We start from the raw sequence: 23,618 nt of genomic DNA, 5'->3' as shown, positions 1-23,618 counted from the left end.
AATGTATTTTTTGAATGATACTAATATTACAAACAAATTCATCATATTTTGGAGAAGCAGGAGTGGAGCAGGACATTTTTTAAATTATTCTGTGAATCTTTAAGTATGATAAAAGACAACACAGTGCAAAAACAGCATGTCTCAAATTGCGAATGACAACATTCCTATTTAAACTATAGGACTGTATTCATCTGGGAAAAGAAAAAAAATGAGATGAATAATGTTAATAATGACCTGATCATTGCATCGCTGTGGTTCTGCATCAGCGTGGCCTGGTTCATGGCCCTAAGCCAGGTGTTCATGTCTTCTTGGGTGTCGGCACTGAAGTAATAGGTTCGCATCCCAGTGTGCTCCGCCTGCGAGCCAATCACAGAGGTCTGCTTGTAAATGTACGAGCGCATACCAGTGTGGCTAGCCTGTAGGAAGAGAAAGGAGGCTGGGTCAAGTAGTGGTCAGAGGGGCACAGACATTACTTGAGAGACAGAGCGCCAGATGGGTTTCAAGTCCGAGAGACAGGGGGATATCATGCTGTCCAACAAGAGAAACAACATCAAGGGCAACATAAGCACTGACCAGTACAGAAAGAGCGAATGAAGGAAATCACACAGCAGAAATACAGAGACAATAACGCCAGCCAGTTACAACCCACAAAGGCACAACCTTCAAGCAATGAGAGGAAAGATACTGTGCTATGATGGAACACAAAAAAAACAAAAAGTTAGTGTCAGGGCAAAGATCCCTAACCCCAAATTTTCTTCATGAACCTGTCCCCATTTGAACCTTTTTTTTCTTCCTATTTCCTTTTCCACAACAGTAAAAATACAACAGCTTTTATAAGGTGCTTGACAAGACAGGTCCATAAATCACAGTGTTCTGCAAAGAAAAAGCAGTTGTCTACTGAGTTATTATATTTAGCACTGACAAATTTAAAATGAATATATCTTTATATACCTTTAAAATTTAAAAGGATATTAGTTCACATTCACTTAATTATTAGATTAGATTAATGTAGCTTCAGTCTAAAGACCAAACAGTGAAGTCTGCAGCTGTTCAAATGTAGGTGAGCATTTAACAGCTAGAGAGTTTGATATTTCTCTCAAAAATTACACAGGAAAGAAATAGAACCAAAGGTGAATGAATAATTGGACTCGTTAAAAAAAAAAAAGCAGCTAAAAGCACAGCTGTAAGCATGAGTGCTGCTCCGTGCCTCAACCTACACTATAGTAACTCCAAACTTGGTGATATCTCAGCTTGCTCCACTTCCCCAAATAGCCCTAAAATCATTTAATGCATCTCTAAATAATTTGTCTGCAGATATCGCCTACATTTCCCCTTTACTGCGCCCTAGAAAACACATGCAGAATAGTTATGTTCAGCAGGTCTATCTGTTTGTGTAGGAGGAGACAGCAGTAATACCAGCACTACCACAGTAAGTGCATAAAAGGGAGGATTTTCTTTTTTAGTCAAAGTAAAAATGATTTTTTTTTCTTTACTCAAAAATCAACATGTTCTTGGCTGCACTGCACTGAGGTCTACTGAGAATACCATCAGAATGGAAGTTAGCATCTCTGCCTCTCCTGCCAAATCCCAAAGTTTTGCTGAACTATGAAACCCAAGGAAAGACTAGAAATGCTTAAGCCAAGTACTGTTTGATAATTCATCTATAATACACACTCACAGGATATTTTTGCTAAATAACTAAACATTATGTCACTGATACTGTAATTTGCCAGCAATCGTCAGCAATGGGATAATATAGCATCAAAGAAGCAGACCGGCCTTAAATTCAATGAACAGTGTATCAGTAAGGCAGTTTTTAATTAAAGAAGTCTAAGTGTTTAGTATGCTCAATAAAGATCTCTGTGTAAATGTGGGGTTATTAGAGCTCCTTTTAAGTGAGCTGCACTCCATTGAGCACAGCTCTATAAATGTCCTACTTTTCCCTTTCCTTCCTGCAGTGTTTCAGTAGTTGGGACTGGAAGACAAATGAGAGCACCCACTCAACAACAGATGCATTTTAATTTAAAGTAATTAGCCAGTCCTCCCTGTCCCAATCCACTGTCTGAATAATGAAGGCAGGATAGAGCAGTGTGTGGGATCCACAGAATTTCTCAGAGATTTTCTTACTCTGTTTATAATGTGATAAAATGAATGTAATCCTTGCATTCTTGTATTACAGCGTGACAGTCGGGAACACACAAAGCATCGCTCCCATGCTGGCTGTTTAATGTACACACTTAACACGCTCATGAATAAAACAGACTGTCAGTCCTGCTGTTATATCCCTGTTAATATAAACTCTAAATAAACCCTGGCAAACAGACGCACACAAACAGACGCACAACATGTGAACTCACCTCCCCTCTGCACTCCAGCTTAAACAAGCTCATTTCGGCAGCTGCAGCGAAGCACGACAAAAATAACTTGGAATATAATTCTAGTCACTATGCTAAAGTGTGGGCTTGACCCTGATGCTGCTACATATTTGAAGATCGGGGAGGTAACCGCATTCCACACCTGATGCACACAGGAATCAATAACCTGGCAGCTAAGCAAACACTTTCATGAGCTTTAGGCAAATGGAAACAAGGGAGGGGTATGGATGGGCTACGCATTGAGGAAACCTTATTTGGACTGTATGGAGGTGAGAGGCTGATAATGCCCTCATCATGAAGGTTACAGATTATGGTTGCTGAGCTAATACATATTATCCTTTGACATATGGGATGATCAATTAAGTAAAACATGTGATAGATGATTTTGTGGGTGACTTTTTCTCATTGTGACAAGGACTAAAAAAAAAAAAGTACTATTTTCCGCACTATAAGGCGCACTTAAAATCCTTTAATTAATCCTTTAAAAATCGACCGTGCACGTTATAATTCGGTGCGCCTTATGTATGAATTCTGGTTGTGCTTACTGACCTCGAACGGATTTTATGTTGTACACGGCACTCAAAAGTCTGTCAAAAATGCTTTAGTATGACTTTGGCAAGCTATGAAGCCGCACTGCTTGATGGATTGTCGGAGCAGTAAGGCTACCGTAGTCAGGAGCCTCGCGGAATAATCCGGTTTCAAATTCTGTTTCAGGTCCCTAAGTCAAACGAACACTGCGGCGTCACTGAGAGTTAAAAACTGTCTAAATTCTTTCATCTTTAATAAAATGATCAGTGTTGCTGCTTTACCAGGTGTAACAATTAAGTTTAACATCCAGGTATCCATGAAAACAGGACTTATTAAATTTAACCAAGTTAGAAGTTAGCAGGAAGTTAGCGCACTAGTTTCCACCTAAACATGATATAGCATGTTCTGACTGAGAGATTTCTGAAAAGATTAAAACGTACAGCTCTGCTGTCACTTCCAACATAAATGAAGACGGGAAACTAAACAGCAGTGATGTTTGTAGGGTTATTGAAGTTGGGCTAGCTGGTACATAATGATGTGATACGTGATCACTAGCGACACAGCTATGTTAGCATAACATAAACTGAAGCTGGAGGATGAACGCTAACTTTTATCCACTCAATAAAAGTTAACGTGAGGGTTCCCGATGGTTAGGGACAAATGCAATCGCATGGCAGGATGCTGTAAATGGACCAAACTTCAGTCAGGAGAACAACTGAGATAATCCATCCACGATACGAGGTTATTAATTAAAGTACTGCAACAACATTGGAATAGAGCAGCTGCAAGAGAATTCAACATTAATGAATCAATGGTACGGAAGTGGAGGAAGCAAGAAGAATGAGTTGAGTAACGTTTGACTTATCTGACTGTTTTGTTTCGCTTAATGCGCCTTATAATCTGGTGCGCCTTATGTATGAAAACAGACCCGTTCATCAGCAGTGCACCTTATAATATGGTGCGCCTTATGGTCCAAAAAATACTATGATTTCCCCAGACTGGATCATCTAGGACAGCTATCGTGTCCTATCATAACAAGACTCAAAAGTCTCAAAAAGCTAAAATAAAAAATAATATTATCCATTACTCTTTGAATGGTAATGTTTTTGTATGTCACTGACATTTCTGAGATCAAATACTATATCAACGAATGGAAAAATAATCAGATTTACCAATAAAGAAACCCTAGCTCATCTTTAGTAATCTCCTTGTAACTAGTACAAACATCTCAGACCATAGTGTAAAACAGTAAACTGTATAAAACAATATAAATGTGCTATATCCAAGCATTTGCATTCAGTACAGCTGATCTATATGTAAAGAAACAATTAAAAGATGCAGACTACAAAAAGAATCCTGCCACCCTTTCACCACAGGTCACATCATTCATTTAAAATGTGCCATCAAAATTTTTCATGTCTCTACTCATTAAAAAATAAAAAGCACACCAGATTGAAAATATTTTTCTTTTAAGGTCATTGTGTGTCTCTTCACAGCTTCTAGTGCTCCAACTATTTTTAGATTGCTCCTTGGAAGTGTGGCTGTGACCACTTGAACTCATGAATCCGAAATGGCTGCTAGATTTCCTCTATTCAACAAAAGGGGTGGAGAGGCTCATGGTGCCAACTATGGAGAGTAACTATATAGTGTATTGGTTCAGCCAAAAGGATTTTGCCTTTTCAGTATGACGGGACACTTGGTTTGATGAACCTTCATATTCCTCAGGGCATTACAGTAACTACACACGACTCAACAAAGAAGTGGTGGAAGGTGGGAGAAAAAAAAAAAAGAGCATGCTTCTGTTCACATTTCTACCCTGGCCTCTGGATCTTACCTTAGCAGGGCCTCAGGTCCGACTACATTTGATATTCTTGGCATAAAAGTAAAAGTCCCTTTAACACAGAAGTCAATGTTTTCTCTCTGCATAAGGTTCATGTCCAAAGTGAAACTGAAAATGTGTATCTGCAAGTGGTTTAAACAACACTTTAACAAAGTGATCCAAACTTAGCAGGAGTCCTGGAAGTGGCCCAGACAAATTTTAATCAAGCAATGTTTTTGCTTTTATCAAGCTTTTTATAACATTTCAAATTAGGTTTGCTTGTTTTAAAGATGCCTTTGCACTTGTTTGCTGCGGTGTTTGGTTAAAAAAATATGTAGGTTTGCCATGATGTTACCCAGAAGAAAACCACAGATGTAAACTGTGAAGGGCTCAGCTGGCCTTTCACTGTCAGGACTGGAGATGTGTTAAGGCATTTCAGGGGCCAGGAAACAGTCAGGGAAACTACTTAACAACTACTCATCATAAATGTGAACTCTAGATATGTCCAAAGAACATGCTAAATATCTTGATGAAAGCAACACAGCATCCTCAGGAAGCAGCTGTCAAAACACGCCTGTTCACTCACCGTCAGCACTCTGACAGATGGCCTCTTACAGCTACAATGGGACAGGCTGCTTGATGAGAGAGAGGGGGCTGTGCTACTAGTCAGATATTTAGCCACGTGCAGGAATGCAGAGAGCACAGATGCAGACCAGAGGTTTAGGCACACATTTGTATGGCACTATGTTGGAGAAAGCAAATTCAGACTCTAACATAAATGATAGAAACTAAAAAGGTTTAATTTTGTGGATCCTCTGCGCACAACTTCTACCTGACCGTACACATTTAAAAGGAGAGAGAACTCCCGTCTCAAATCGCCAGCCTCAAATTTTTCCTCATTTATTGATACATCAGTACTGATGACAAATAATGACACAATGCAACACACATCCCCAGCAGTCTAAATTAACACTGGGAGTCTCTGGCTTTAACGGGAATGCTGAGTGGGTCATTCAGCACTGAGAGCATGACCGATACGCCTACACACCGAGTTCATACACAGCTCAGCCTCTTTTTCCTCTCTGTTGTTTGTGTCTGTGTGAGAGTTGGTTTCAGTTTAGGGTGTTTCTGGCAATTTGTTTCCTTCACTATGTTGTTCAATTGTGCTTTATTAATTTTTTTAAAAATTAAATAAATAAAGCACCATTTTCTCACTACTTGTTTCTGCTTCCAATTCACAGCCACCAATAGCTGCTATCACTTCCTTCCTCTCCATATCTTATCCATTCCTTTCCTCTCTTTATTATAGTTTCCAGTTTGAAACATTTCCTATCCCTTCCTGTTTTCTCTCTCCTTCAGCTTGAAAATATCACTTACCACTTGCACTAACATAAGCTTACAATAGTGCCTGCCCCATTCCTGTGGACAGCCCTCACAAAAAAACAAAAACAAACAAACCCCAAAAGCACGCACACATGCACCCTCTCTTTGTCTCTCTCTGGCACTATTTAGAGAGTCATTGTGCTCATAAAGATAAGCCTCAGCATCAGCCAGAGCACCACAAAGCTCCTGATAAGGCACATTCTGCAAAACTTGCTACAGCAGAAATTGAATCTACACAAAAAAAAAAATCCAAATGAAAAAACAAGAACTTGTGGTGGCTCAGAAATGTCACTGTTTCTGCAAGCAGCATGCCAAATTATTACATTATTCTTTACTTTAAAGATTCCCTAAACAGCAGCTGTTTTAAAGAGAAGAGAGAAAAAAATGTAACGTTTAGGTGACTGAGGGGTTACATAAACTGCATCTAAAGCAAGAGATTTCTTGCAGCTTTTTAAAATGACTTTTTCCACGCTTTCTCACTGGAACAACAACTTGAGGTGACATGACTTCCAAATAAAGCTTTTCTCCTTGCTATCAAAAAAGATTGCATGCTGGTACAGTCGATGTAACAGATGGGGCAGAAAGCAAGAAGGGCGCAAAGATGAATGATAAGCTCAAAACCAGATAAGGCAAATACAAAGATTCACACTGCGATAAGAAGTAGGCGAAAGTGAAACAGGAAAAACAACAGAGGGGAATTTAAATAAGAGAACACTGATGGAAAAAAAATGAAAAAGACAACAACAACTTCAGCCAAAAGAAGATGTTACTACCAAGACATGCATCAGAAATCAAAAGAATATACAAGGTTGCTGTATATTCTGTCCAGTCTGAATCAAAAGGCCACACCAAAGGCAGACAACATGGATATATAAGGCTTACATCTGGCAAAGTGAGAGAACATGAGAGCATAGAGTACCTATTTATGGGAGGACTGTCACTGGATGGTGCGACACTCTCAGGGCGGGAGGGAAGTCCCAGTCAGGCAGCCAGCCAATGGGAACAAGAGAGGGAAGAGCATTCAGTGAATAGGGGAAGGAGGGTAAAGTAGGGTGGGAACTTGTCGTGGGAACCCGAAGGCACAATTTGTGCAGTCCCAATGGGTATACGTTGATTTAGTAGTCAGCACCGTAGTAGTTCAAAAACTGTAGTCCAAATCAAATACCCACCATTATCTAGCACAGGAAGGTAGCGGTCTTCTTTTTGCTTTAAAGTTGTTGTTTTGATGTTGTGATGCATGCAGTGTTTAATGAAGTGGGGCACTCTGCATATGACCGCACATACTAACAGTGGTGCTAAAGACCAACTTATTACCAGGTTGAGTATCAGTGCTTCGGTTTAACCTCATCAGCATCCAGAACAAGTTATGTGCATAGTTCAATGTTTTCAAAAGGGTGAATAACTGTATATACGCCAGAGTGACGTCACACTGTACCTGGGGTGCACTTCCACATCACTGCATCAAGGAACTATTGGAAATCATCACTAGAATATTATAAGCCGATTTAAGGTTGCTGAAAACATCATGAATAAATAAAAAAGCAGGAGAACTTCACGGCTTCCTTTAGGGTTTCCAGATCACGGTAAAAATATTTCATCTGTGAGCCAAACTGATAAGGGAGTTTTAAGACCAATATCAGGACAGATATTTGGTGTTTAAAAGGACGACATATATATTTGTTCATTTTAGACAGTAGGTTGTAAGTAAGTAGTATCAAGTAATATTTTATTTCAAGGCAACCAGAAAATAATCCCGAGAAAGCATCGAACCACAAACTTAACACATTTTCATGTAAATCCATATTAGCTACCTATCTTAATCGTTTCTGGTGATTAAGAACCCTGCAATGTACTTTATATGCTTTTTGTTTTTGCTCACTACTGACTTCTTGGTTTTAAATATATTATTATTGATTATTATTTAACTATATAATTATTACTCTGTACCTTTCACTGTTTGAGAGGCAAAGTGTGAAATGGTTACGGTATCACTGATGTCAACAGACAGACACAAGAGCCTGTTTTATTAAAAATATTCACTTTGGCATCTAAAATCTAGGTTTGCTGAAATAACTGTCACGGGGAAGCAAATTATATGTTCTACAGAATCCTAAATTCTGATAATAACGTCAGAATGAGCAACGGTGCATTACAATTAGCAAGTGTCCCTGAGAAACTGTTTTTTCACACCTTATGGCATGTCTAAAAAATTTAAATTGCAGAGAAACAAAATGACTAAATGGCTCCTGATATGTATTTTTAACATCTAACTTATGCACTGATTCAGTTTGTCAAGAAAATATTGTAAAGATGGAGAAAAAGTTACAGTAAAATGTGGTTTTACTGGGTTTATCCCCCCACTACACCACCTGTTGGTTAAGGTGAGACAGGGTATGTTTGGATTCCTCCAAAACGACTGACTACAGTGAATGCCTTCGGATAAATAACAGGTGACTTGTTCTGCCCACTGCCTACTGGACGGGCAGTGGAGCACTTTGTCTTACATCTGTTTGGGCTCTTCTATCACAAGGACAAATGCAGAAAATCTTCCCTCAGTGTATTATATTTAGGTTTGGATCTACTGAACTCTTCTCTTGTTTCCATTTTCTGTTTTTATTGATTTCTTTTTGTGTAACCTTTTACATTTTGGGACTATTTTGTTTTGTGATATTGTATTTATTTTTATCAGGCTATGTTGTTTTTAATGTTTTTAAGCTGCAGTGCTATAGTAAATTCCAGTACAGTAAACTTTTGGGATAAAGTATCGTAAACATCTTTATTCATCTAGTCTGTCAGAGCTTTAGCATGTGCAATGCAATCATACGTTTTATGAATCTATTCGTTAAATAAAAAATAAAACAAAAATGTTGATTCAAACTTTGCAGTCTTGTTTCCGAGTTCATCTCCATGTGCGCCTAACGTTGCTTCCAGAAATGCCATTTTTAGATTGTTCCTGGGATGTCCTGCTCTGAACATCTGAGCTTGAAAATCTGCAATGTAGGCTCCTCTACTTTGTCAGAATGAAATTTAACTTCAACTTTATTTGGAGAAAGAGGGCACAGGTGCAGGGAGCCAAATCTAGCAAACGATGCAGGTGGTCAGCAAAGACTGTGTTGAAAAAGCCAAAAAACTCACATGGTTTTAGGCACTGCTGTGAAACAGCGCACAACAGTGTGTGGCATCATTTCAGCAGCAAACATCCTCCCTCGGTCTTTGCAGAGCTCGGCACTGACAGTCTGACCCTAGGGGATAAATTCATGGTGCGCAACCTCTTGAATGTGCGAGAAAGCAAAACGTCTGCGCTTATACACAGCCTCTGGGCTTGGACACTGTGGTGCTTTCCAGAGAAAACCTCCTGTTTGGTCTCCAACTCTTTTCAACTGCAATGGTCCTTCATTTGAGCTGCATCTGTTTCATTCATTTGACAGAGAAAATTATGTTTGATCTCCACACAAGTTCAAGATCATCGTGTAAAAAAAGCCAAAATAAAACAAAAAAACCTTCAGAGCATCTTCATACTGCAGCCAAACCGGAAGAGATGCAGATTTACTCAAAGAGGAAAGACGAAATCTGCCAAATTTAAATCATGCATGATTTATTTAATTTTATTTATTATTTATTAATTTATTAATTTATTTATTTTTTTTTTTTGGGGGGGGGGGGGGGGGGGGGGGGTAAATTACATTCAGTAGGATTCAATCCAGCTGTCAATTCAACTAGAAGGTGCTTAACTTCAGTCCAGTTTACACATTATAAAATGGACCATTAGCCACCTCAATGATTATATTTCAATGCATAAAGACTAAAAATATATCTCGCTAAAGAACAATTTATGGATCTTTTGCTAATCTCTGGTCACAGGAATGTGTCTTTAACAGACAAGAAAACATGTTCCTTCCCAGAATAAACCAAAAGTTCAATTAACCATGTTCACAAAAAGCAAATAAAAACCCTGTGCATATACTGTATCTTCTTGCAAATGTGCGGAAATCCCTCCTGCAGTATAGGACAGTGCGTGCTGTACAGTAATCCAGCCTCTTAATTTTACACATGTTGGGTTTAACTCAGAAACTTGTGCCTTGGGGAACAGAAAAGCTTCATGCCATTCCAGACATGCTTGTCTGTCTCAATAAAGACAGACAATCAGTGGTAATAGACATTACTACAACAGCTGGCAAGTGCTGCACAATGAAGCTGAGTGGTGGCTTCACTAGCAGGTTATTACTGTAGGAAGATAACAGTCTGTGAAAGAGACAGAATTGTATTTCATTTTCATTTCATTTCAATTTGAGAAGGTCATGATTTAAAATCTAATAAACATTTTAACTGTACACAAATTTAAACTCTGACTTTCTGTTTTCAACCCAAAGACGTGTTACTGCTATGAAGTTTACAATCAGACAAAAAAAACAGTGTCTGCACACATAGATCACAAACATATGAATAAATATGTTTATAAAGTTATGTTGTATGTTTTCATACAGCAGGTGTTACACAGGCCTTCTGCAGTAAAGCAGTTTTTGTGTTGTTATTTCAAACTGCTCTCGGTGATGATATAGACCACTTCTTGGAAAGTGCTTTAAATAGCAGGGGTTGTTTTATCTCAAGTGGCTCCTGTGGGAATAAAACCCATTATCTATGTCTTCTAAAGCTGGAATACCTTATACATGATGCCTCTTTCAATTTGTGGCCATGTTTAACACTGTCACGGCAGAGCTGAAAAAATATTACAGTCTAATAAATTTATCTTCCCGACACACCTTAAATTTTAATGTTCAGATGGTTCTGGTGGTTTAATTGGCTAACAGGACATCAGTATATGAGAAACACCCAGAGGGAATCATTCCAAGTTTTGTTTTTAACCAAGAACCAAGAAAAAGTGCAACTATAAGACAGAAAAAAGATAAACATCAATCAAAATCGGATAAAAACTCTGTATAACAAAAAGAGGCGTACCTTAAAGGCATACTTGCGGTTGATGTGATCCTCAAGTCCCACTGGTGAAATGACATAGCTGGGCAGAGGAATACTGCCCAGGACTGACTCCTCTCTGCTGTCTGGAGATAGAGCGAGAAAGAGAGAGAGAAGAACGAGAGAGGGGAGGTCAGCGGGGTAAGGTGGAGGGGGAAAAAAGACAGGCAAGAGATATAGAGGACAGGAAGGAGCGACAGAATAAATATCACTCATCAGCCCACTAATTTCCTCACTGCCAGCCACCAGTATCACAACACTGACAAACACGAACTCGTATGACATCACTCATACCACAGTGTATGCCAAACAGTAAATGACCACTCTGGCATGCCAGTGTCACAGAGTTAAAGCTCCTCTGCTCCAGCTGGCAGCCGGCCGCCTGTCCTCAGCCTCTGCCCCGTCCAGTTTACACGTTGAGATCACAGTCAGCACATGCACATGCACACACACACACAGATCTGTCCTTTGTAAGAACCATCACTGATGCAATACGGTCTTCAACTTTTACCCTTCAAAGAAAAAAAAAGTCTCCAAAAACACTTCGCAGTGTTTTATAAACAAAAATTCATCACATATTTGTTTTCCACTGAATATTGTAATAGCATGCTAGAATGTGTATGGTAAGGACAGTGTCTCCATGTGCGACGATTACCACATCGTAAAATTTAGCAATAGCATGAAAATGTGTGCGTGTGCATGCAGCACCTGCGTATGTGGGCGGTTTGGCTGAGAGGTGATAAGACGGCGCTGTAGCTAAAGGAGTAATTGGTTAAAAATAATTCAAGGACCTTTGAAGGGGACATTCCCTAAATGGTGGGCAAGATAGTGGGGTCTTTTTTATCTGCTCTGCCACGTCTGTCTCACACACTTTGCGGGGTATGACATACAGTGTACAGCCCCTTGAGTCAAATTTGAGTTGCGATATTGGGCTTTAAAAATAAAACTGACTTGACTGAAAACAGACCACAGAAGACATATGAGGGGAAAAAAGAGGAAGAAACAAAGGGGCCTCGTTCATCAATGATCCCTGCACACAGTCACAGTCATTTGTGAAAACAGCGCGTACAAATATTATCTTGTGTGTGAGTGTGCATAAATTTCGAAGCTCTCAGCACCATGCGTGTGTAGATTGCTCCCATGAAGGACTACTTACAAAATGCAAACGCAGCTCACACAATAAAACTGCTGGAAACGCAAAAGCACAATACCAACTAAATAATCATCTCTAATCTGAGAACTTTATTGGAGAGCACATTTTTAGTGACAGCAAAGCCCTCCAGAGACTGATGTGCAATCACTAGATTCAGTTTGCTGCAGCCAGTCTTTCATCCCAAGTGCCATCAGCTTACTCCAATATTAAAGAAGGACAAAGGCCATGCAGGTGCAAACGTAAGACTTACTGATTCTGGATTTTCTGCACTCTCAGATGGGTCTGAATAAAATTGTGCATTTCAGTCTAGTAAGAGTTGTTCATAGGTTGTTCCCACAAATACCACTATTTTCTTTTCTTTTCATGTAAGCAGCAACAAGTCTATTAAAGTAAAGTCGGCTTCCATAGATGGGTAAGGGTTAAAAATACTGAGAAGTTTTAATATTTTATTTTATTCTAATTATAATCTGAATTTCTAGAACTCAGTTTGGCATTTTCAAATTCTTGTTTTCCCATAACCATCGGATCAAAACCCAGAAAGAAAATGACAAAGAAAAGATGTGAGAATCATTTTCAGCAACTGCTAATTCATTTTTATATATGCATTTAATTGCGTAATGTTGTTTTAAGGAGTCAGTATTTTCATGCAAATATAATGTTGGTATTAAAAAAAACTTACTGTAAAAGCTCTGACATTTATCATCAAAACAAGAAAAGTCCTAATAAAAAACAAAGATAGCAAAGCCGTATTTGACTGTTTGGGTAGGAAAGGGAGGAGATAAGTCGTGTTGAAGAGAGAGATCAAGTGTGCTCATGTTGGGAGGAGAAACCTTTGAACTGAGTGAGAAGACAGAAAAAAGGGAAAAAACAAAAACAACAGAATTGATTTCACCCTCCTGTCGAGGTGAGCAGGCAGAGGAGCGTGTCCCAAATGTTTGGCTATAACCATGGAGATAAAAATGGTGTGGAGAGATAGATAGCGACAAGCAGGGAATGGTAGACCAATTGTGATGGTGTGTGTGATGTAGAGCATCGGTGTAAGCAGTGTGTACATGTTCAATGGTTGGAACCACATAACAGATATAGAGATTACTGCTCACCTAAAGTGAATTTCTGGCTGCTTTGACAGCTGCAGTTTACCGAAAACTGTCATAGTCTACTTTGATCTTTGTCCTTTAACCTTTTGCATTGATTGTGGATCTTTCCATCCTCTCATAATAAACTCTCCTCACCGGAAGTGTATCATTTTATGCATTTAATTTTTCAAACAATACCATAGAGAAACATGCAGAGTATAATACAGCCTAATGCAATGGCCATTTTCTCGTCTGCATCAAGTTCTACAAAGTTTGGATGAGACACTGCGAGCTACTGAATCAAAGATAAGCTACTTCATGAAGGCTGCAGAGGCATGCCAGTTATGATGTGTGATTTCCTTTAATGATGTTTCAATTATTTTGTCTTAAAAGGAACTTTTGAGGATTAACAGATTATAACTTTTCATTTAAACTGCTTCTTCTTACACCCTGCTTGGGCTGGCTGTGTCCCAGTGTCAAAGTACATCGGGTTGGGATAGGATGGAATTTTTGGGCTTGCTCTTCTCCATTCTTCATAAATGTCAGTTCTGGCATTATTATGCAAAACACATATTAATTAGGGGTGCAACGATATTCGTATCGATATTGAACCGTTCGATACAGTGCTTTCGGTTCGGTACGCATATGTATCGAACAATACAACATTTGTAATTTATTTTATCAATTTTCCTTCTGACGATGCTGTCTGTGTTGAGCGCTCAGTGAATCTGTGTTCGACTACTCCGCCTAGGCTGCACTGTCGAGCGCAGATCCACTGAGCGCTCAACACAGACAGCATAGTCAGAAGGAAGAGCGCAGGGCACCTCCCCCACCCTCATTCAGATCTGGCGTTTGGAATTATTTTGGTTTTCATGTGACGTATGACCCTGAAGGTAAGCAAGTCATGGACTAAAGTAAAACAGTATGTTGGATGTGCCATGCAATGCTCAATTACATTGGTGTGAACTAGTGTGCTAGCGCAGTTAGCTCGTTAACGTGTTGGCCGTCTAGCCCCATGCACGGAGCGATCGGCGGTAGCTCGTTAACGGAGATTTGCCGTGTTGTGGCGTTAAGGTCATTTCAACGAGATTAACCTGAAAGCACTAGTGGGAACACAACGAATATGACTGCACATTTACGCCGACATCATCCTAGTGCAAAGACAAGTGGAAGCAGACAAAAAAAAGCAAGCATGCTACTAACTTTAGCCGAGTCATTTAGACAGCTGTTAGCACATGATTCTCCTTATGCTGCTGAGAATATAGCCCAGAAGAAGCGGATAGTATAGCTTTTATTTTGGAAAGAGACATTTCTCTGTAATAAACTCTCTTTTCCAAAGATGAGTGATTCCTCAATCAGATACAGGGCTTGCAATATCGCTAGCCCGACGTCCCGGAGCTAGCGATTTTTTTCAGTCGGGCTACCAAAATCTATCTCTTCCCTGCCCGTCGGGCTATTGTAGGAAAAATATATGTCAATGCTTTTGCATTCTTTCAGAAATGTAGCTGGGTAATTATGTCATTGGCATCGGTGAGCCACTGTCAATGTGACATATTGAAGTCGCGTTTGAATTTGCGCTTGTTTTTTTGCTTTCACTTTGCAATCGTGCGAACTGTGTATAGAGAGCGACAGCACTGATCTGTGAGTGATGATAATTTGTGCACCAATTCCTCTGACATCGTCTTATTAATTGTTAGCTTACTATGCAAACATGACAAGTGAAATCTCCCGCAGCAAGCTTAAACATGTGAGAGGTTGATCGCGCAGAGAATCGCTGAGCTTATGTGAGTGAGTGTGTAAAAACATTTCAGTTCTGCTGAGCCAAATAAGACAGGTCAGGGTGAAGAAGTGACAGCCAAAGAAAAGCTTACCACAAAACGGAGAAGTTATGACAAATCAGACTATAAGGCAAAAAGAAAGTGCAGCTTTATGGTTTCATGGACAAAAGAATTTCTGTGGCTGCAATATGACGAACTATATAACCAGGGCTGCACATAAGTGGTCCGCAGGTGCGCATTCGCTGTCAAAATAAAAAACACGCACAAGGGTTAGGGTTAAATTTAAAAACTGTACTTTTGAGTTAAAATATATATTTATAATTTTAATAAATGACAAATTAAAAATGCATGAACATTTTTTTGTATCGAAAAAATATCGAACCGTGACACCAAAGTATCGAACCGAACCGAACCGTGAATTTTGTGTATCGTTGCACCCCTAATATTAATGTGAATAATAATTAAAAAAACAAATATAAAACAAAAAGAAATTGACTAGCAAGACGAACCTGTAGTTTATAGAGCTCTCTTGGCAAATCAAATATTATTGGCACAACAGGGCATTCAGATCCCACACTACTTTCACTTAACATTCCACAAAGACTTACCTTTGTAGTAAAACAGACAGAAATCAGCCAAGACAAACCATTTCCTCTTCCAAAGACGCATCCCAGAGCTGTCCTGAAAAAGAAAGAGAGGTAAAGAGTTTAAGTGAAGAATGCATAAATAATAAGACGAGAAGTACCACTAACTGGAGAAGATAACAAGCAAGACTAGAGAGCTCTTAAATAAGAAGAGAGAGGAGGTAATGAGAAAGGAAGGAAGAGCCTGAGAAATAAGGATGCAGAAAGGGGAAGTGAGGGACAGTAGTAAGGTGGGTACATGCAAAGGAAAAGAGAAAAGACAGAGGGGGAAGGGAGTGATCATTTGTCCTCATTCGCTGGCTCACTGAGTCTGCCATGAGTGCTTTACTGCCCATTTTGTCTTTTATGTCCTTTGGCTGAAAATAGGTCAATTTGAAGAGCTGAGCAGATACAGCAGTGGCTGAAGATGTATGATGCTACGACCATATAATACAAGCATGTGAGTGGATGAAAGGCATAAACTGCATTATGTCAGTCTGGCCATGATAGTGGACATCTGTGCATCAGTGTGTATAATTATTTATAGCAATGTGCTTATATTTATGTGCACCAAAATAGGATTCAAATTGTGTGCATTCATGCACCCCAGAGCATTTTAAAGGGTTTCTTTCTAATTAAAATATAATGTAATTGCAGTAAATAGATCGTGTGCACAGTTGCGAGTGTGCTACTGTCTGTGTGACTGTGTGGGCATGCCTCTTTGTGTGGTCATTAAAATATTGCTTCATAGTAACATCACTCACTGTTTGTCTTGTACGGAGGCCAAGAATCTCCCAGTGGGATGATGCCAACAACAGATATTTTAAGTATAACTTCAAATAAACAAGTAGTCTCTAGTAACAGGCTGTCTGTGATTAACAGCAGGTGTTCAGTATTGCCAAAGCAAAGGAAATAAATCAAGAAAAATATCAAACTGGGTTACTGAAGGAAATGTTAGAGAATCATGCTGGATTAAGGGATTGCTGACTAAAAGAAAGCACAGTACCAGTAGTCTCATAAATACTTTAAAAGTATACGACAATTATTTGCTCCATAACTACTATTATCAGGCTAATTGCAACTTTTTTCAGCATGACAGTATTTCATTAAATGTCTGCAGGCTGTTTAAAGCTATATGTTTCATATATTTATAGACATAGAAGTTAAAAGCTATATATCTATAGCTGAATTTAGATTTCAAAGAAAAAAGAAAGACATTTTATATAAAACGTATTTGGTTACTTTAAAATAATAATTGCCAAATAAGTGAACAAAAGTATTATCTAATGTGCTAAACACATTTTTACACTATTATGTACACTTTTCACATTTATTTTCATTTTTAAATCTTAAACTATCACAAAGTTGTCCTATTCAGGCGTAAAAAAAGCAAATCAAGCAAACCCAGTTCAAACTTTATCAACATTAGTCTTGATGTGACTGTATGCAAGTTACAATTGGTGTTTCCGTTCGAGTGTCCCAACCTGTTTGTACAGCCATCCGCGGACCACCACAGGGACGTTGGGATTCCTCTTGATGGACTGCTCTCTCTTCCCAAAGCTGTGCACCTTGCCACTGGACCGGGAGCCCTGTAAAAGACAGAAAGAATATAGAGAGATTTTATGTGACATGCGTTAAGTTAACAGTTCATCTGTATATTTTAATACAACTTCTGGAGCCTTACTGCAGATTTTTCTCTGTGTAAAACCACTTGCTGAAGGCTGACAGCCTATTTTACAGGAAGCGATAACTGCAGCAAACAGGGGTGAGTCTGAAGGGGGCCATGACCACATTAATGTCAAGGCTTTTGTAATATTTTTTCAGAGTAAATGTGAAAAAAAATACAATATTGTGTTAATTAAATTAACATTTAAAAATATAAGAATAAAAGCTTTTTTCATAAGCCAATAAAAATGTTCACTGGCCATTAAACTCTGAGCCACTGACCTGAGGGTTGTTATTCTGGATACTGAATTATTATTAATATTAATCAATGTTTGCAACATAACAACATCTGTTTTCAGCAGCAGAAAAACTTGCTTCCTATTAATCTCAGAAAGCCTCCAAGATGACAGAGCAAACTTTTTTTTTTTACTTTGATCTTTGACTGTACTTAAATAATTTATTTCAATATGACACGTACATAAAAGGGTTTAGTTGGCATTTTTTTTTGGCAGATGTTGTATGCAGTTAAACCTTAAAACACTCCAATTTCTGAAATGGAAACCAATGAGCCGTTCATTGTGAAAGACCTGTGTTTTTTTCTCTTTGGAATATGTATTATTTCTCATTAATAAGACAAAAGTATTTTTTGACTCGATTATATGATGGAATAAACAACAGGGAAGCGTATCTACTTAAATTCTGAACAGCTTGATTAGAGCCTGTCTGACTACATTAAGGATCGGAAAATAACCAGCTTCTCTACATAAGAGAAATGAGGCCAATTTTACATCAACTAGCAAACGCACTGTTCCACCTAAGCTCTCTGGGAATAGTGCATGCTGACCTCAAACCTAGAGACACAATGGTTATGGACCGCCATCAGTCTCCCATCAAAGGACTCAAAATTGCTGCTTTCAGTCAGAGATCTGGTAGCCACTGATAGCCAGCCCTCAGTTGAATGTCAGCCGCTAAGTGTCCCCCCTCTTTCCCTTGGGACGTATCTACTTTTCACTATAAACACGCCCCTTTCACCCAAATGCACAGTGTCACCATGAGATGGTGCTTTCTTCAAAAAAACTTTGACTTGTATAGTTAGCTATAGATGATTTTCTCTGTATTATTGTAGGGTCTTTGCCTTATAATATAAAACTCATTGAAGGCACCGTTTTGATTTGGCGCTATGAAAAAAATGAATTGAACTTCAAATTCTTTTGACAGCTTTCGTAAAGAAATAAAGAAATCATTTTTTTGCACACAAGCTTCCTCGTAGATCCCAAACCAGATGTGGAAGTTATTTTTGAGACTGATAGAACTTAATTTTTCATTTAGCCTATTGCTTGCTGGGTCGTTTTTCTTCAGACCTCTGTTTAATCATTAGCATGTCCTTCAATTTTTCTTTTAAATTGCAACTTAATATTTTGATTTATTCTTTAGATTACGTTAAAATCTTATATTGTGCAAAAGTCTTGCGCGATCCATAATTTCTCTAGATTTTACATAATAGCGCCCAGACTTTCACCTAGCTTGTTTTTTTTTTTTAAGTGCTCTCTGGTTTTATGAAGGCGTTTCAAAGCTGCTCTTTGGACACAGACTAAGTTTAGCGGCAGACAACTTGAGTAAGCAAGCTTGAATGTGATCATTAGCCATTAATTTATTGGGAAAACGTAAATGGCGAGAATTACCAATAGTTTTAAGCACAGTGCCTGAGCTATGGAGTTCACTCCTACAGCAGCATTTCACTGACCTTATTAATCATCAGAAATATTCACAACAAAGTGCCACATCCCCAATTAGGGCGCATTTAAATTTAAATTTTGCATTTTATATAAGAACATTAGCAGTGCAATGAAATCATGTTTTTATGCTTTGAAGTCAGCAAGAATGCAAGCATCAATTTCTGTCTGGCTTTTTTGGTGTGCACAACCGGTGCCTTATTTGATGCAAACTCATATATATATAGTGTAGCAAGCCTGTAAATGAATGCATCTCCACGCTGCTTTACCATTACTACTGGTTTTCCTAAATGCCGCTTAGGGGCGTTACTACTCATGCTTGCATCATCCAGGCGTCCTAGACGGGGGATACCAATACGATCACCCATCATTCGGCAGTCGGTCAGGATTCAACCAGGGATCCATCATGGCCCTGTTGCTGATGAGGTGGCCATTTTAAGTGGCTGTATCTTAGCTGCTGCAGCTCATCGGTACCATTCATCTACTGTGCTAAATTAGCTTGGTTAATTACCTATATGACTGCACTAAAGGCACCTTGGCATATTTCTTCTCCTTAACACAACTGTGGTCAAAAAGGCAGCAAGAAAAAGCAGGACAGTTTACTGTGTTACAGTAGGTTATATTTGGAAATAGGCTGTCTGTGTCTCATCAGACCATTCAATCTTACTTATATCACTGAACAAACTTTCACCCACACTATGATTTTCTCTTTTCGGCTACCCTTCTTTTTCTGCCCTAGTTGTGATATAATTACAGCCATTATATGAGCACAGACAATTTTTCCACCAGATCTCTGTGACAGTCACTCTTGCTATGACATTTGTCTGACATTGACAAAGCCTCTTTAGACTGGCAGGCAGAAGGTTAGGCATGTGGGCTTGTAACCTGCAGGTCAATATTTCAACTGCCAGACACAGGAAAGTCTGACCTTTGAATCTGACTGACTACCATCAAAAAAAGTGAGGGAATGACTGCAAGAACACTGGGAGTATTAAAAGACTGTGTTGATGTGCATTATCTTTGTAAGGCTTAGGAAGAAAATCCAAAGATTCTTTTTCAAAATGACCAGAGTAAATTAAAGTTCCTTAAAACAAGGTAAAACCTCTGTATCCTCATTTACTTTAACCTCCTAAGACCTGAACTCTTCCATGGCATGCATTTTTAATTTCTCTTTGATATTTGGGCTGATTGGGACCCGATGAATGTAAAAACAAAGAATTACCAGATTTTTTTTTTTCCTTATTTTTGTTTCTAAGACAAATCAGAACCACATATGAGGATATTCATTTAACATTTTGATAGAACAGTAGCAGCATAATGTCCTCGTAAGTGGATATCAGGCCCTTGTAGAGCAAAATTGAGTATTTTGGACTAAATAACCCAAAATGTGATGTTCACATATGTGGACGCCAGGTCCTAGGAGGTTAAGATGACCTTGAATATCATAACTAACTTATGCAGCTGTAATATTGCATTTTGGGTTATAATACTGGAAGGTGCAATATTAAAGTTTTTTTAAACTAAGGTTATTGCATAAATTCTTTTTAATTAATTTATGTAAATATATTACTATTAACTGTCATTCTCATTCAGAGCCAAGGAGATTTTATACCAGCTTCCACTGGGTGAAACCAGGGGCAGATTAATAAGATTTAGGTGGCCATGGGCAAAACTTTTGGACCCAGGTGACCTCCATGTTTCCACTGTGTGATTTTGTTTTTTTCTTGATTTTTGTTTTTTTTATTTACATATATTTAGTAAAGTTTTACTAACTGGAAAACATCAAGCATACATGAAATAAACTGAAATAATATTTTGGATATATAATAATAGAGGTGCTGACTTAAGACATTTTAACTTTGGCTCAGCTGCTGCAGTGCAGGTAGTAATTACAGGACACTAGCACATTAAATTCTGCAGATTTAAGATAAGAGAGATAAGATAAGATAGAACTCTATTAATCCCTCGGGTGGGTTCCTCTGGGAAATTCGACTTCCAAAAAAAGCACAGCAACGACCGAAGTTACAGTTACAGAATTGTTATATATATATATATATACACACACACACACACACACACACACACACACACACACATATAAATACAGAGACAAATATAAATAAAATATACAAAGGGGATAAATAGAATAAATAGGAATAAAAAATAAAAATACAAGTGAATTGCACATTTCAAGTATTGAGTCTATTGCACTGTTGACTATTTACAAAAAGTATTGCACAAGGTATTGTACAGTGAGGTGAAGAGGCACTACAGCTTAGTTGTTCCCCCCTCCTTTGTCCTCCTGTTTCCCCTCCCTCTCCCCTCCAGAGAGGAGTTAAACAGTTTGATGGCGTGTGGGACAAAGGAGTTTTTAAGTCTGTTAGTTCTTGTCTTGGGGAGAAGCAACCTGTCACTGAACAGACTCTTCTGATTGTTTATGGCCGTGTGCAGAGGATGCCCAGCATTGTTCATAATGTCCATCAGTTTCTTTAATGTCCTTTTCTCTGCCACTGTCACCAGAGTGTCCAGCTTCATGCCGACCACAGAGCTAGCCTTCCTGATCAGTTTCTCCAGCCTGGATGAGTCCCTCTTTGCTGTGCTGCTCCCCCAGCACACCACAGCATAGAAAAGTACTCCAGCAACCACTGACTGGTAAAACATCCTCAGGAGCTTCCTGCAGATGTTAAAAGACCTCAGCCTCCTGAGGAAGTACAGTCGGCTTTGGGCTTTTTTATACAGGTGCTCTGTGTTGCATGACCAGTCCAGTTTATTGTCCACCCACAGCCCGAGGTACTTGTACTTGTTGACCACCTCCACCTCCTCCCCCTCTATCTGAACCGGCAGTGGACCTTCTCTGGACCTCCCGAAGTCCACAACCAGTTCCTTAGTCTTTGAGGTGTTGAGTTGCAGGTGGTTTGTGTGACTCCATGCGACAAAGTTCCTCACCAGACTTCTGTACTCCTCTTCCTGATCATCCCAGATACACCCCATGATGATTTGGGGTGCTGGAAGGTAGTGCAGTATTTAAAAGTGAGGGGAACACTGTTAAAACAGGAAAGGACTTTGACAGAAGACAGAAGATCATTATGTCAGATAACGGCAAGAAAAATGCCTTGAAAGCAGGTAAATTTTAATGTAAGGAATACTCTGACAGTAGAGCAGGGCGATATTACCAAAAATATTTATCACGATATATATTTGAAAATTTGCGATAACGATATAACCGACAATATAATTGATGCGAGACAAAATACAACTCCACAACATTACTAGCGCAAAAAGACAACCTTCCATTTATTTTCACTTAAACAAGAAGCTGGTTTTTATGTACATTAAAGCTTTATAAAAATGTAACAGTGCAAATGCTAATTCCTTGCTGAAAGTTTAACCAAAAGGCATTTCCAGTAGAAATGGGCTGACATATCCTGAGCATAACCATGTATAATATCCACTGAAGTTAAAAAGAGGTGCTTTGCAACATTAAACTGCAGTGTGCAGTACGTATTTTTCGGACCATAAGGTGCACGGGATTATAAGGCACATTAAGCGAAACAAAGCAGTCAGATAAATCAAACTTTATTAAACTCATTCTTCTTGCTTCCTCCACTTCTGTACCATTGATTCATTAATGTTGAATTCTCTGGCAGCTGCTCTATTCCCATGTTGTTGCAGTATATTAATGACTAACCTTGTATTGTGGATGGATTATCTCAGTTGTTCTCCTGACTGAAGTTTGGTCCATTTACAGGATCCTGCCATGCGATTGCATTTGTCCCTAACCATCGGGAACCCTCACGTTAACTTTTATTGAGTGGAAAAAAGTTAGCGTTCATCCTCCAGCTTCAGTTTATGTTATGGTAACATAGCTGTGTCGCTAGCGATCACGTAGCACATCATTATATACCAGCTAGCCCAACTTCAGTAACCCTACAAACGTCACTGCTGTTTAGTTTCCCGTCTTCATTTATGTTGGACGTGATAGCAGAGCTGTACGTTTGAATTTTTTCAGAAATCTCTCAGTCAGAACATGCCAGCTCTGTTCTAGGATGCCCTCTGGACCCAGTGGAGGTGGTGAGTGACAGGAGAACGGCGGCTAAGCTGTCATCCCTGATGGACAACATCTCCCACCCCATGCAGCAGACTGTGACAGCACTGAGCAGCTCCTTCAGTGGGAGACTGCGGCACCCACGGTGTGGGACGGAGAGATTTCGCAGGTCTTTCCTCCCCACTGCTGTCAGACTCCATAATAAAGACTTTAACTGATCAAGCACACACATCCATACATATGCAATAATACTAAGTGCAATAATCCTTTCTGTCATCGTTGTATTTTTACTCAGTTGTATATAGTATTTGTATTTGTATTCTATTTTTATCTTATTGTATATTTATTTTATTTTATTCTACTGTATATAGTATTTTATTTTATTTTATTCTATTCTGTACAGCTGTGTACTGTATTTATTCTTATTGTATTCTAATTTTTGCCTCATAACTTTTGCACTGTCCACTTC

At 38.9% G+C, this 23,618-nt stretch overlaps 1 protein-coding gene across 4 annotated transcripts in view; it reads right to left on the bottom strand.

Annotated features, from left to right (window-relative positions):
• The window catches only part of LOC146665302 (pleckstrin homology domain-containing family A member 7-like), a 149,516-nt gene that overhangs the window by 23,475 nt on the left and 102,423 nt on the right, over positions 1-23,618 (bottom strand). For all 4 annotated transcript variants that reach the window (XM_085412920.1, XM_085412917.1, XM_085412916.1 and 1 more), the window contains exons 6-9: positions 17,191-17,295; positions 15,692-15,764; positions 11,062-11,162; positions 235-416 (exon numbers count right to left, since the gene is read on the bottom strand). In XM_085412920.1, coding sequence (XP_085269046.1) covers positions 235-416; positions 11,062-11,162; positions 15,692-15,764; positions 17,191-17,295 — 461 coding nt within the window. The remainder of the gene's footprint in view (positions 1-234; positions 417-11,061; positions 11,163-15,691; positions 15,765-17,190; positions 17,296-23,618) is intronic.

This window comes from Rhamphochromis longiceps, linkage group LG7 (genome assembly GCF_057381845.1).
Source record: "Rhamphochromis longiceps isolate RC_006_pf linkage group LG7, R_longiceps_female_GT1.1, whole genome shotgun sequence".
NCBI lineage: Eukaryota > Metazoa > Chordata > Actinopteri > Cichliformes > Cichlidae > Rhamphochromis > Rhamphochromis longiceps.
The sequence above is the reverse complement of the archived record's forward strand: the minus strand, read 5'-3'. Positions and strand labels throughout refer to the sequence as shown.